The sequence below is a fragment of the Grampus griseus genome, assembly GCF_964374135.1.
Source record: "Grampus griseus genome assembly, chromosome: 2".
Classification (NCBI taxonomy): Eukaryota; Metazoa; Chordata; class Mammalia; order Artiodactyla; family Delphinidae; genus Grampus; species Grampus griseus.
In genome coordinates this window covers 78,760,395-78,774,324 of record NC_139018.1, presented here as the reverse complement: position 1 = coordinate 78,774,324, position 13,930 = coordinate 78,760,395, and the positions used below count along the sequence as shown (strand labels likewise).

The following is a 13,930-nucleotide window of genomic DNA, read 5'->3' as shown; positions in this document are numbered from 1 at the left end:
TTTCATATTTATAAAATTCTATAAAAAAGGATACTAATCTATAGCGACAGAAAGCAGATGAGTGATTGCCTGAGAATGGGTGGGTAGAACTGGGATAGGGATGGATTGCAAAAGGGACTAGGAAAATTTTAGAGACATTGGATATGCTTATTATTATGACTTTGGTGATGGTTTCACATATGTATGACTATTTTAAACAAATCAAATTTTACACCCTAAATATGTGCAGTCCATTATATGCTAATTTATATTTCCATGAATCTGTTAAAAAACAGTGAAAATCAAGCCTCGCATTCCCCGTTTGGTTTTTTTTTTCACTAATACTTTTTATAGGGTTGGAAGAAACTCCAAGTCTCCCTCTCCCTCCCCGACCCTACCACAAGAAAACCTTAACCAACACCATCTACCTGGTCACTGAGACATCAATCCCGTCTCCCTGGGTGTTTTCTCTCAGCTTCCCGCTAGGGAGCAGGAGGGGGAGGTCGAAGCCCTTGCCTCTCTAGCTCAAAACCAGCGCTTGCATGCACTTCCGGCCCCGCTCTGTTCCGCTTCTTGAAGGATGTACAAGCTGCGGTACGCGATCCCTGTGGTCTGTAAGCGTTGAGGATATTCTGCTCCGCGGGTATTTGCATCTCGGAGTTAGGCAGCCGCAGTCGCTTCTTAGCGGGAAGTGTATCGGGTTCACCGCTGCTCGGAGCGGTCCTTTGTTTTCCACTGGAGCGGAAGGAGAGTGCTGCCATGACGGCCCCTGCTCAGCCCAAGAAAATCGTGGCCCCTACGGTGTCCCAGATCAACGCGGAGTTCGTGACCCAGGTGCGCTTGGGCGAGTCTGGTGTGTGTGAAGGGGTGGGACGCTGAAGCCCCGAGGCCAGGACGTGGGATTTTTCTTGGGAACGGGAGCACCGACGAGGCATTCGTTTGTCAATTCATACACTCAAGTCTTTTTACTAAAGAGTACGTGCTGTGTACCAGCAACTGTGCTAGCTGTTGGGGAGACCGTGGTGAAAGAGGCTCTGCCCCGAGGAGTTCATGTTCCGGGGGAGACAGACACATGAAAAGAAAGTTATTATGCGAGCTTTTCTATGTTAGAGTTCGTCGCAGGAGAGATGGATTCACAGAAGGAACCACCCCAGTCACCTGAGACTGGCAAGAAGGTTCCATAGCAGAGGTGATACTGAACTGAGGGTCGAAGGAGGGATAGGCTTATCCTTAACCTTAGAGTAACCTAGATCTTTGAAGGGAATGGTGAGAATTTGACAAGACACCTGCTCCAAATACATGCATCTACGAAGAGAGCAATCCCGTGGTCAGAGAGCGTTCATTTAAAACCTGTTTATTGTGTTGCATGGTGAACCGCGGTTGGCTTTGAATGGGGAAACATAGCCCTGTAGCGCTGAGCAACTTTCCTAATCCTTATTTGTTGCTCTGGGTGTTGGATAAGAGTGCAAGTAACTCTATACAGAACTTATTACTCACTTGCTTCTTTCTTCTCTGTGCCCTGTTTCAGCAAATTTGCCAAGGCAGAAGCATAAGAGTCATTTTGAATGCGTTCTTAAAGAGTTCTAATTGCCCTTAGGATAATGACTGGAATCATTCACCTTGTTTTGTGATCTGACCCATGCTTATATCCAATTTCCTCTCTTTTTTTCCTCCTTTTCTCACAGTGTTTAGCCATACTGAACTGCAATTTATTTGTGCCATGCAATGTTTCACCTCCTGGCACCTCCTTTCAACATTGTTCCCTCTACTTCATTTTTTTCCCCTATCTTTTCTTATATGGTTAATTCACTGTCATCCATCTACATTAATTTGGAGAGGTTTTTCTGGACAAGTTAGACTAGAACTCCCTTTTCCCATTGCTTGAATTTTTGTGGTAAAAGTTATTAGTTTCCTCCCCTCAGGGATCTTACATTTTAGAGGGATGAGTGAGACAAATGAACAGTGTAGTTTCAGACAGTGATTATTGCTATCAGGAAAATGAAACGGCATTGTGGCAGACTGGGTGGGGTTTATGAAGAGCAGTTAGGAGAGTCCTGACTAAGACCCGAATGAGCTAAGACCTGAATGCAAAAGCTAAGACCTGAATGCAAAAAACGAGCCAGTCTGGGGAAGAGCAGGGAAACAGTCCAGGGAGTAGCAAGTGGAAATGCCTTATGGTGTGTACGTAAAGAAGCCAGGAGAGCGAACTTAAGAAGTAAGAGGGAGGATGGTATGAGATGAGGACAGAGAGTATGAAGGGATCCTACCATTTCCCTGCCCCTCCTCCTCCATTATTTCTGAGCACCTGGCACACCTGACCAGAGAAGGGGCTTTTTAATTATTATTGAATAAGTAAGATGTAGAGGTTAAAATTTAGTTTTAAGAAGATCAGATATCTGAACTCTGTGATCTCACTTTTTTTTTTTTTTTTTTTTTTTTTTTGGGTACGCGGGCCTCTCACCGTTGTGGCCTCTCCCGTTGTGGAGCACAGGCTCCGGACGCGCAGGCTCAGCGGCCATGGCTCACGGGCCCAGCCACTGCGCGGCATGTGGGATCTTCCCAGACGGGGGCACGAACCTGCGTCCCCTGCATCGGCAGGCGGACTCTCAACCACTGCGCCACCAGGGAAGCCCTGATCTCACTTTTTTTAATGATGGTTAGCATTTTTAGCAATAACGTATTTTTAAATTAAGGTATGTTCATTGTTTTTTTTAAGACATAATGCTATTGCCACTTAATAGACTACAGTATAGTGTAAATTATAACCTTTATATGTACTGGGAAACCAAAAAATTCATGTGACTTGCTTTATTGAGGTCGTCACTTTATTGTGGTGGTCTGGAACCAAACCTGAAATATCTCTGAGGTCTCCTTGTATATGTATTTAAATTCACATTTTTCAGGTAAAACCTGCTTTGCTGGAATATAACATACTGACTCTTTTATTCTTGGTAATAACCCACTGATAAACTACAATTTTTTTTAGGTTTTGTTTAGGTGTGCCTGAATGTGTACTAATCACTTAAAGATTATTGTTTTGCAAATCAACATTCCTGAGGATTTTGAATCTGTTTTTTAGTACTGGCTCACCTGTTAACTGATTGTAGTCTTGGGCAGCTCATTTAATCTTTCTAGACCTGGGTTTCGTTAGCTCTATGTTGAAGGTGTTTGACTGTGGTTATTAACTTCACCCTATTGTTTCCATAGGAGTAGTTTAAAATAAATTTTGTTTTTTTTAAAATCATAGTGGCAGGGTGCCATGCAGGGCATTACTGGCATTCAGTGGATTGGGCCCGAAGATGCTCACTGGTCTGCAAGCCCATATAGTCCCCTTCATAGGTAAATTACTCTATCGCCTCGCCCTGCGCCAGTAGTGCCCTGTTAAGAAACAGCTTGTTTCTGAATGATCTCAGTCTGTTAGTGGTATGAATCTTCAGTGGTATGAATCTATGACTTACTGTTTATACTGTTTGCTTTTGCAGTTAGCTTGTAAATACTGGGCTCCCCATATCAAGAAAAAATCACCTTTTGACATAAAGGTAAGTATTTTTGGTTTGCAGCATCCCTTTTGAATAGGTATGCTCTTTGTATCTTTTTCAAGAGCTAATTCGACAGAAGCTCTTCATAATTTTTTTAAAAGTTAAAATGAATGGTTTTCTAAGCTAATAATTACTCATAATAGAAAATTTGGAAAATACAGAAGCTACACATAAGAAAATAAAAATAACTACCCAGAGATAGTTATTTATTTCCTTTAAGCTTTTTAAAAAATGTGTGTGGATTTTCCTGTTTATAGATTCTTAGATTGCTCTGATTTATCATTATTAGGTGATCATGTAATGAATATCTTTGTAAATACACATCAGTTTTCCTACAGTTTTTTTTTTTTTTTTGCGGTACGCGGGCCTCTCACTGTTGTGGCCTCTCCCGTTGTGGAGCACAGGCTCCGGATGCGCAGGCTCAGCGGCCATGGCTCACGGGCCCAGCCGCTCCGCGGCATGTGGGATCTTCCCAGACCTAGGCACGAACCTGCGTCCCCTGCATCAGCAGGTGGACTCTCAACCACTGCGCCACCAGGGAAGCCCCTTCCTACAGTTTTTTTGACAGATCATCTAGGATAAAATCTATTGTTTTCTCTTTTATTTTTAGGTTGATGAACTGAAAGATCTGTAATAATGGTGGAAGAGGTGGAAGTTGTTTACAGTATTAGATGACTGAGGGCCAGTCATATTCAATTAGGGAAGGGACTTAGGATTCAGGTGACACAATTTAGAATAAACGAAAGGCAGGATTCCTAATGGAGGATTAATTCTCATTGACATAGGTTCTTAAAGAGAGGTCTTATAGAGCTAACATACACATGCCATTTAACAAGTAGTGAAGACTCGCTTTAAGTTTGCCATTGTAAATTGAATTGTGATAATCTAGGCCCTCTTATTAAAACTGAACTTAATCCCAAATTTCTCACATTAGTTTAGCTTAAATGTTTTATTTATAAATATATTTTTGTTTGCCAGCAATCCCATTTTATTCATCAGGAGGATATTCATAAACTTGACATACATTAATTACTCATAATTATCAGCCAGGTTGCTTTATCTCACTATATGCTGTTTGTGTATGTTTGTGCTTGTATATGTTGGGTCTGGGGGTTCCTAGGGTCATTTTTCATTAATAACAAAAATATCTTTATGACACTACTAGATTGAGTTGAACTTAATTAGATCAAGGTTTTTAGAGATTAAATTTATATTCAGATCATTTTAGTTAACACTGGATGAAGCTATGTATAAGTTGGTATTTAAAGAAGATTATACCCATCATTTTATTATTTAATTTGGCTTTTGATAAACAGAAAAGCAATGACAGAAAATTTCGTACAAATTCAAGACTTGCTTGCCTCATTGTCTTCCTCCCTTTACCACCCACAAACATTTATTTGAGAAGTATATTTTGAGCAGTTAAAAGACATAGTTGCCATAAAATAATATTATATTATACCATGTTAAAGTACTTCATAATTTTAGAGTAAGTTTTTTTTTTAACTACTCTTGTCACTAGCACTACTATTACTTCTGCTACTGATAACTATTATTAAAGGCTTACCATGTGCCAGGACCTGTACTGAATTCTTTACATGTGTTGTCTTATAGCAACCCCACGGGGTACTTATTATTAGATCCTTTTTGTATACTGGGAAACTGAGCCTTAGAGCAGTCATGCATTTGCAAAGGTTGTAGTCTCCAGCAGTAAAGGTGGATGGTTTGAACCAGGCTTCCAACCCCAGAACCTGAATTCTTACGTATTATACCATCCTACCCACCCTAACCCAAGTAAGTGGAAATTCTGAGGTTTTATCATATGTGCTTGGAAAACAGGATGTAATGATTAGCATTTGCTTCTGTTATGTCTTTGCACTTTCAGTTTACTTTCTGGTTTTTGAAAGCACTTTGTTAAAACTCTTAGGTGGAGCCTGTTAACATTTATATACTTTGTTAAGTTTTAAAAAATATCCTGATCTTGTGAATTTTTATTTTCCCTAGAAATGAAATAAATACATGATTTTAATAATTATTTCTAGAATTATTTTTATTTAGATATATTTTATTATTTATTTTTTCCTACCGCTTTGCTTTCTGTTATTTTACATTTTGAGGGATATAATGGGATTATAAAAAATCTCTTAAATATTATTTCAATAGCAGTGATATTTGATAGCTTTCCTAAACCACCTTGTTTTGTGTAATCTCAGTAATTGAAAACTCTCAATTTCGAGTCTGAAAAAAAGTTATTTGAGATATTAAACATTTTTATATTTTTAACAGGTGATTGAAGATATATATGAGAAAGAAATTGTCAAATCAAGGTAGGAATGAGTTTAATTTTCATACATAGGAAATAGATGGGACTAACTTGGATCTCATTTGAACTTCTAAACTAAATGTAATCATAAACTTGGAACTTTCCTTCTTTTGATTTGGTCATCAAGGAGATGGTGACTAGAAAAACCATATCTAGCTGCTGAAGAGGCATAAGATATTTTTTTGCCTTTTAATTTTTGGCTCAGATTAGAGGGATTAAGTTCTTTAGGGTTTATTTTGTTTTTGAAGGAACGTGAGGAAGAGTAAATATGGAGATTTTAAAATTTCAGTTCAACTAATACTAATTTTCTTATTTTCTGATAAATCTTTTTGAAAGATTATTTAAAAATTGGAAAAGTAAAATATACATGATAATAATTAAATACAAAATAATATGCATTTTGTACATAATGTGCAAACTATATATATAATAAAAAATAAAAATTATTTTGAACAGTACACAGAAAGGGTAAGTTTCAGTACATCTTCTTCCCTGTCCCTTAACCCTCAGTTTCTTTACTTATGTATACATCTGTTCCAGTTCCCTACCCCTTTGATTTTTTTTTAAACAGCAAAGAGTTTATACTCTACATACCATTCTGCATCATGACTTTTTTTTTTTAAACAATGTGTCTTGGGCATATTTCCATATCTGCACCTGTAGATATATATGCCCAATGAGTATTTTAAAAGGTAACTAACCGTTTTAATATGACATAGAAACATTTGTGTTATGAATGTCATAGACCTTATAAAATCTCAGATTTTATTTTTTGCATGTGTTTGAGTCTTAGGAGGTAAATTTTACTAAATATTGTAAAGGCAGTGTCAAAATAAGAGGCCAGTCATTTTTAAAAAAATTTTATTTATTTATGTTTGGCTGTGTTGGGTCTTCGTTGCTGCGTGCGGGCTTTCTCCAGTTGCAGCGAGCAGGGGCTACTCTCCGTTGCAGTGCTCAGGCTTCTCATTGCGGTGGCTTCTCTTGTGGAGCACCGGCTCTAAGCACGCAGGCTTCAGAAGTTGTGGTGCGTGGGCTCAGTAGTTGGGACTCGCAGGCTCTAGAGCGCAAGCTCAGTAGTTGTGGCACACTGGCTTAGTTGCTCTGCGGCACGTGGGATCTTCCCGGATCAGTGCTCGAAACCGTGTCGCCTGCATTGGCAGGCGGATTCTCAACCACCAGACCACCAGGGAAGTCCCTGTGCAAACTATTTTAAGAAACAAGTTTTCGGGCAAAATGAAGACAAGAAGAATCTAAGAATGCAAACAACATAAGTAAAAGCACTTAAAAATAAAAGACTATTTTACTGACATTGATGATTAATGTCAGCATGTGGGATCTTCCCAGACCAGGGCTCGAACCCATGCCCCTGCATTGGCAGGCAGATTCTTAACCACTGCGCCACCAGGGAAGTCCTCTAGTTGTTTTAGCAGTCCCTTCTTGAGCCTGTAGAAGTAGCTTGGGCCAAAGACCATGTTAAGGTTTGTTTGTTTGTTTGTTTTAAATTTGAAGAGAAGTAGGAAACCAGTGAAGCATGATGGTGGTATTTTAAAATTTTGGAGGGAGCAAGAGGCAGGAAATTAGTTAGGTGAATATTGTTGTAGTCAGATTGAAGATAATGATGGCATGGACTAGCATGGAAAGTTGAGATAGAGAAGAGTTACCAATCTGAGAGATAGAAGTGTTTGGTGGTTGGATGTGGTGAACACAGGAAGGGAGGAATCAAGGATGACTCCAAAATTTTTGGCAAAGGTTGTCAGGTGATTAGGTGCCATTACTGACTTTTGCTGTTGTCGTTGGTGGTGGGATTGGGTGTAGATCACTAGTCGCTTTTGGAAATGTTGAATTCTAGCCACTAAAGAGCTATAGAGAGAGATGTAGAATAAGCAGTTGGGTATTTAGGTGTAGAGTTCTGAAGAGAGGATTGGGTTGAGCCTACTTTGTATCAACCACCATTTCAATGCTAAGGGTGCATCAGTGAACATGGCAGATGAAGCCTCTACTCATGAAGCTGTGTTCTAATTCTTATCTAGACAGACAAAATATATACATATATATACATATATATATAGTATCAGCAGGTAGTAAGTGCTATGAATTAAAGTGAGATTAGGGTATAGCAACAGGACTGCTAGTTTAGATTGATGATCAGGCAAAGATCCTCTCTTAGAGTGAAGTAAGTCAGAAAGAGAAAAACAAATATCGTACATTAACCCATATATGTGGAATCTAGAAAAATGGTGCAGATGAACGTATTTGCAAAGCAGAAATAGAGACACACACGTAGAGAACAAACGTATGGACAACAAGGGGAGAAAGAGGGGGTGGGATGAATTGGGAGATTGGGGTTGACATATATACACTACTGTGTATAAAATAGATATTTAATGAGAACAGAATTTGTAGCACAAGGAGCTCTACTCATTGCTCTGTGGTGACCTAAATGGGAAGGAAATCCAAAAAAAAGGGGATATATGTATACATATAGCTGATTCACTTTGCTGTACAGCAGAAACTAACACAACATTTTAAAGCAGCTATACTCCAATAAAAGAAAATAAAGATATCACATTTGAGCAGATATGTAACATATGACTTGTTGGTTGAAAGTGGGTATGGAGGAGATTGCCTGAGGAAAGTAAACTGAAGATGAGTGGGTAGATAAATTCTAGGACCTTTTTTATTATATATTAAGGATATACCAATCTGGAATTTACCTTGAACATTCAGAGCTAGTTCTCTGCCTCTTTGTAGAACAGGGTTTCACTCCAATGGATTGCTTAGGGTTATGGGTTTTTTTTTAATTTAAACCTTTGCTACTAATATTGCTTCCTTGAATATAATTTTTATATAATTAACAACTAAAAGCTGCTGGTGATTTTTAAGTTACGTAGACTTGGCTAAGTCATTTTTAATTGCTGAAAGTAATAACAGTCGTTGGCAGGGCTCCCTAAGTCTTATCACGGCACTCTTAACAGCCGTATTCTCATCTTGTACACATTTAAACACTTGAATAAAAGTGACCTGATTGCATTTTGCCCTCAAATCCTTAAGTTCAAAAAGTTAAATAATGCACCTGTGTAGCACAAAAACTGTAGTGTATATTTAAAAATTTAAATGACCATTTTTTTTTAGACTAGTGCCTTGTGGAAGCTGTTTTGCAGAGTTATATGCTTGTAGCTTCTTCATTATTGGGGAATGGCTTAATGTAAGATTTATTTACTTGTTTGTAGGCTATCAAAATAGGCAGTTTACAGCCATAAGGCACTCTTAATATGATACATTAAGGTTCTTATAATACATGTTTTTTTGTACATCATCCCTATTTCCCTAGGAGGCATCTGGGAATTAAATCAATCAGTTCTTATATTCTTATGGTATAAATGATCACTTCTAGAATCTCAAAATTAGGTAGATCTTAAAATACCATATTGTTCAGTCCCCATTGTAGTGTGTGGTATATTACACAAATGATTCATATTTGCTATCCTTACCATTATCAGATTTGGTGAATTTGTCTTAATGTATTTTTATCTGTTTGATTTTAAAATGTTAAAAGTAACAGTAATTGCCATTTCTGGAGTGCTTACTATGTGCCAGCTTCTGATCTCAGCACATTGTATATAGCAGCGTATTTATCCTCACAACAATTCTGTGATAGGTACCGTTATCCTCATTTTATGGATGATGAAACTGAGGTATAGAGAGATTAAGTAACTAGCCCAAGATATTTTACCATGGATACAGACAGCGCCAGGTTATTAAATCCTTGTTCTCTGGCTCTTATCCAATACTCTGTTCTTAAATAGGACAGGGTCCATTTGCCCTTTAGGACTCTCTTAACCCACACACTTTGGTATGATTATTAATCCTGTTAATCCATCCAAGTGATTTTTATACTGAAAGATAAAAAAGGGATGACTTTTAGAGCAATTTACTTTTGCCAGTGTTTATATTTCTTTTTATTAAAAATGTTTAAACCTCTTTACTATGAAATTAACAGAAAGCACATAAAATGTACAAAAACATTTAGCCTTCTGAATTTTTACCACCACTGAGGTAAAAAAAACCAACCTTTTAGCATCCCACAAACCCTTATGTGCCCTTTGCTATATCATTTAAATATGTAAGTATGCAAACGTGAACACTACAGTTTAGTTTTGCTTGGTTTTAAACTTTAAATAAATGGAATCACATGATATGTACTCTTTTGTGGCTGGCTTCCTTTGTTCACAATTATTTTTTGATTTTTTAATCATCTATTTAACAATAAATCTGGAGTAGGTAGTTCAGAAGTTCATAATGTGAGGGTCTTTGTCAGCCTTTTAACAAACTTTCTGGCTTTCCCTATGTGGTTGCAAAGGGGCTACCACAGCTCCAGACCTCATGTTTTCACACAACCATATCCCAAGAGAGATAGCAGAGGGCAATTATAGCAGCAAAAAAAAACCCCTTTGACTACCCCTCCCCACTGTTTTTTTTTTTTATCAAATTTAATCATCCAGTTAACAATATGGTTAATAGACCCAACGTATTGTACATAAATTATCCAGCTTTGGGAGGATTTAATGAAATGCATGTTAAACCCTTGACCGGAGTCAGGCTTTACAAAGCATGCTCTCAGTAAATATTGGTAACTTAATAAAATAACCATCCCCAAATCCTTTATTTATATTTCTCATTATTTCTTATACTTTTCATCCTTATCTTTAAAGATTTTCTGGCATAATATCTAGTCTCTAGACCCATTTTTATATCTTATATGTATCCCTTTAGTTAAGTTCTTTATCTGTCTCAGAAAGTTTACTGGCAGAAGCGTAAAACCCCCAATTTAATGAATACCACCAAGATTGCTATAAGAGAAATTGAGTGTTTTTGCATTATCTTGACCCATCAAAACTGATTTTTCACTTGTCCAGTCTCATCCACAGGAAAAAAAAAAATTGACCACTTCACCTCTTTTGTACATGAGGAAACTGGGTCCCAGGGTGTTTAAAGATGTTGCCAAGGTAACACTAAATCATGACTAGAATACTGATCTATCTCGTGAACCAAGATTTTCTTTCTTTCATCAATGAGGTCCTGTTTGTGGCTGAAGAAATTAAGGGTGCAGGTATTTGCATAGCAGGGCCTGAATTCTGTTGTCTAACACACATGTAAAGTGAAATGCCTGCAGCTGGAGATCGAGAGTGTCCAACACAAGCTTTTGTATACTCTCAGTGGCTTTGCTGGCTGTAGAAGCCAGTGCCTTGGCAGTGTTCTGTCTTTGTGCTGTTGCACAGTTAGATCCTTCATTTCATTCTCACTAAAGTTCTCTGACGTTGCTTGCTCAGTGAAACTATTTAAGAGATCAGAAATCAGTGGAATAGGATTTTGACAGGATAATGGTCTCTTGGGGTATTATAAGTTTATAATGCATACTGATTTAATTTTCAAAGCTGGAGGCTAATATCCAGTGGCACGGTTCTGGTCTGGCTACTTTATTGTCAATATACAAAATGATAAAACTAAATTAGTGGACGTTTGAACCTACCTTTGGAAGGATACCTTGTAACTACTGCATCATTTATCCATATAAAACAAAACACTCTGATTTTTAAAGTATATAAAGAGATATCTGATATTCCCTCCACAATTTTCTAATATTTTAAACTTAATGTCAAGGTTACAGAAGCCTGATTCCCATGTTTGTGATATAGATACATGTGTCCCTTGTGCTTATAGGAGGCCATGATTTCAGCAGAATGTTTTCATCTGATTATTAAATGGAAGAATGTTAGTCAGTGTTTAAGAAATTGAGACAGGCTAGCTTTTGGCAGTTGTGATCTAATATTATGAATATTGATGAGCACTTGTGTTTTGATTAAAATTACTTGGCTTATTAATGTATGTGTTGTATCGTATGTCATGGTGCTGATTGTGTTTGTTATATGGGTAGGATATAGGTAACTGTTCTTAGACAGTTTTTAAAAATGAAATAAACTATCTGAAACAAAATACAAACAAAAATAAAAAGAAAATTTGCTTTTTTCAATGCATAAATAAATATAATTATTCTGATATGTGAGTCAAAATTAAAACAAGATTCCAAAATACATCTGCATTAGTAACTCAGAAATGTTTATTTTCTCTATTTAAATATTTTTACTATTTTTATATTTTTAGGTTTGCCATCAGAAAGATAATGCTCTTGGAATTTAGGTGAGTTTAAAGGCTTTACTTTGATGAAGTTAAAGATGACAGTGTGACTTAACTTTTAGCTAAGTTTTCTGTACATTTCTGTGAGTGAATAAGAAAATAATTATAAATTTTAAAAGATTTATATTTTTGTGATTGGCTTGTTTTGGAATACGTGTATGATAGCCTTTGTTTTCAAAGATGATGTTCCGTTATTAGTGTAACTTGTATTTTGAGTTGTTTTTCACTAATTAAGATAGTGTGTGCTGAGCAATTTCTGAACTCTTCTTTGGTTCCTTAGTGATAATGGGAGTAAATTGGAATGCATTCTGTAGCCATTTTTTCCTTCCAGGCTAACTTGTTATTACTAAGCCAGCATTGTTCTGACCTAAGCCACTGATAAATATTTCAGATGAAGAGAATATATAATTTTTAGGTTACAATTTAGATTATATTACAACCAGGTGTGGCCAGTGGACTGGAAGTAAAAGCCAAGGTTGCTGTTGATGATAGTAGTATCTGCCATTTATTGAACCTTGTGCTAGGCACATTGTTAAACATTTTACATACAGAGCACTCACAGAAACCCTGCAAAGTCAGTATTCTACTCTCCACTTAGTGAAGGAGGAAACTGAGGTCAGAGCAGTTATTTGTTAAAGATAATGCATTTAAGTAATTGGCAGAGCTGGGATGCCAATGTCTGATGCCAAAGCTCATGGTTTTTCCACTTCTCCACACTTCTTGAGGTCTAGTCTGCATCAGAAGTCAGTCTCTATTAACAACTGTTTCTCCCTACATACACTGATATGATCCTCACAAAAAATGTCATGATGTAGGTGTTCTTATTATTTTTACGGAGAGAAATTGAAGTTTATAGCTATGAATTAACTTGTAAATAGACTCCTACTATATCCTAAGAACTGTATTGTCACTGAATACTTGATCTCATTTAATCCTCATGATAATCCCAGTAAGAGTTTCCTTATTTTATAGAGAGTACTGAGGCTAGAAATTGGGTCCATCTGGCCCTTAGATTAATATGCCCTTTTTATCATATCATGCCATCTTTCAGAAGGAAAGTAAATAAAAATCAAGAGGATGCTGATATATGATTAGGATAAAGCCAGAATTCTATGGTCCTGGCAAATATCAGATACCAAGAGAATTGCAGGGACTGAAGGAGAAAAGCAGCAGAGCATATTGAAGGCATCAGTGACAGTGAAAGTTTTTTTTTGTTTTTTTTTTGCGGTACGCGGGCCTCTCACTGTTGTGGCCTCTCCCGTTACGGAGCACAGGCTCCGGACGTGCAGACTCAGCGGCCATGGCTCACGGGCCCAGCCGCTCTGCAGCACGTGGGATCCTCCCGGATCGGGGCACGAACCCATGTCCCCTGCATCGGCAGGCGGACTCCCAACCATTGCGCCACCAGGGAAACCCAGTGAAAGATTGTTAATAACTGAAAAAGGGGGTTGTTACCTTCCAGGAACTTTTATGTATAATAATTTCTGGGTTAGAATGCCATTTTCTCTGTGCCAGCCTCCAGACATAATGAGTCTCAAGTTTGTAATAGAGATAATTGATGGTCTCTTGCTAGAGTGAAAACTGAGATGGCATGGAGGAGGTGCCTGGGTACAGGAGAGTGAACTGAATCTTTGATGAAATGCGTAAGAGGGACGTGTTATTATATAGATTACATTTGCTGTGATTGCCAAAATAGAATCAAGGAATTATTGAACAATCCTTACGTTCGGATTAAAGAGATGTAGTTTGGAGTCAGTTCTGTATCATGGGTATATCATGGAGATAACTGCATCATCTTGGGCAAATCATTGACTCTAATATTCTCAGATTCATCATCTGAAAAATGTAAAGAATAGGTTTGGAGTTTGCTGTGTAGTCAGATAATACCCAAGAC

The 13,930-nt window shown here is 37.5% G+C and overlaps 1 protein-coding gene across 3 annotated transcripts in view; it reads left to right on the top strand.

Moving 5' to 3' along the window:
* The first annotated feature begins 563 nt into the window (after nucleotides 1-563).
* Nucleotides 564-13,930, top strand: part of AQR (aquarius intron-binding spliceosomal factor) — a 121,683-nt gene continuing 108,316 nt past the window's right edge. For all 3 annotated transcript variants that reach the window (XM_082649008.1, XM_082649007.1, XM_082649006.1), the window contains exons 1-4: nucleotides 564-813; nucleotides 3,462-3,518; nucleotides 5,805-5,845; nucleotides 12,004-12,039. In XM_082649008.1, coding sequence (XP_082505134.1) covers nucleotides 739-813; nucleotides 3,462-3,518; nucleotides 5,805-5,845; nucleotides 12,004-12,039 — 209 coding nt within the window. In that variant the 5' untranslated portion in view covers nucleotides 564-738. The remainder of the gene's footprint in view (nucleotides 814-3,461; nucleotides 3,519-5,804; nucleotides 5,846-12,003; nucleotides 12,040-13,930) is intronic.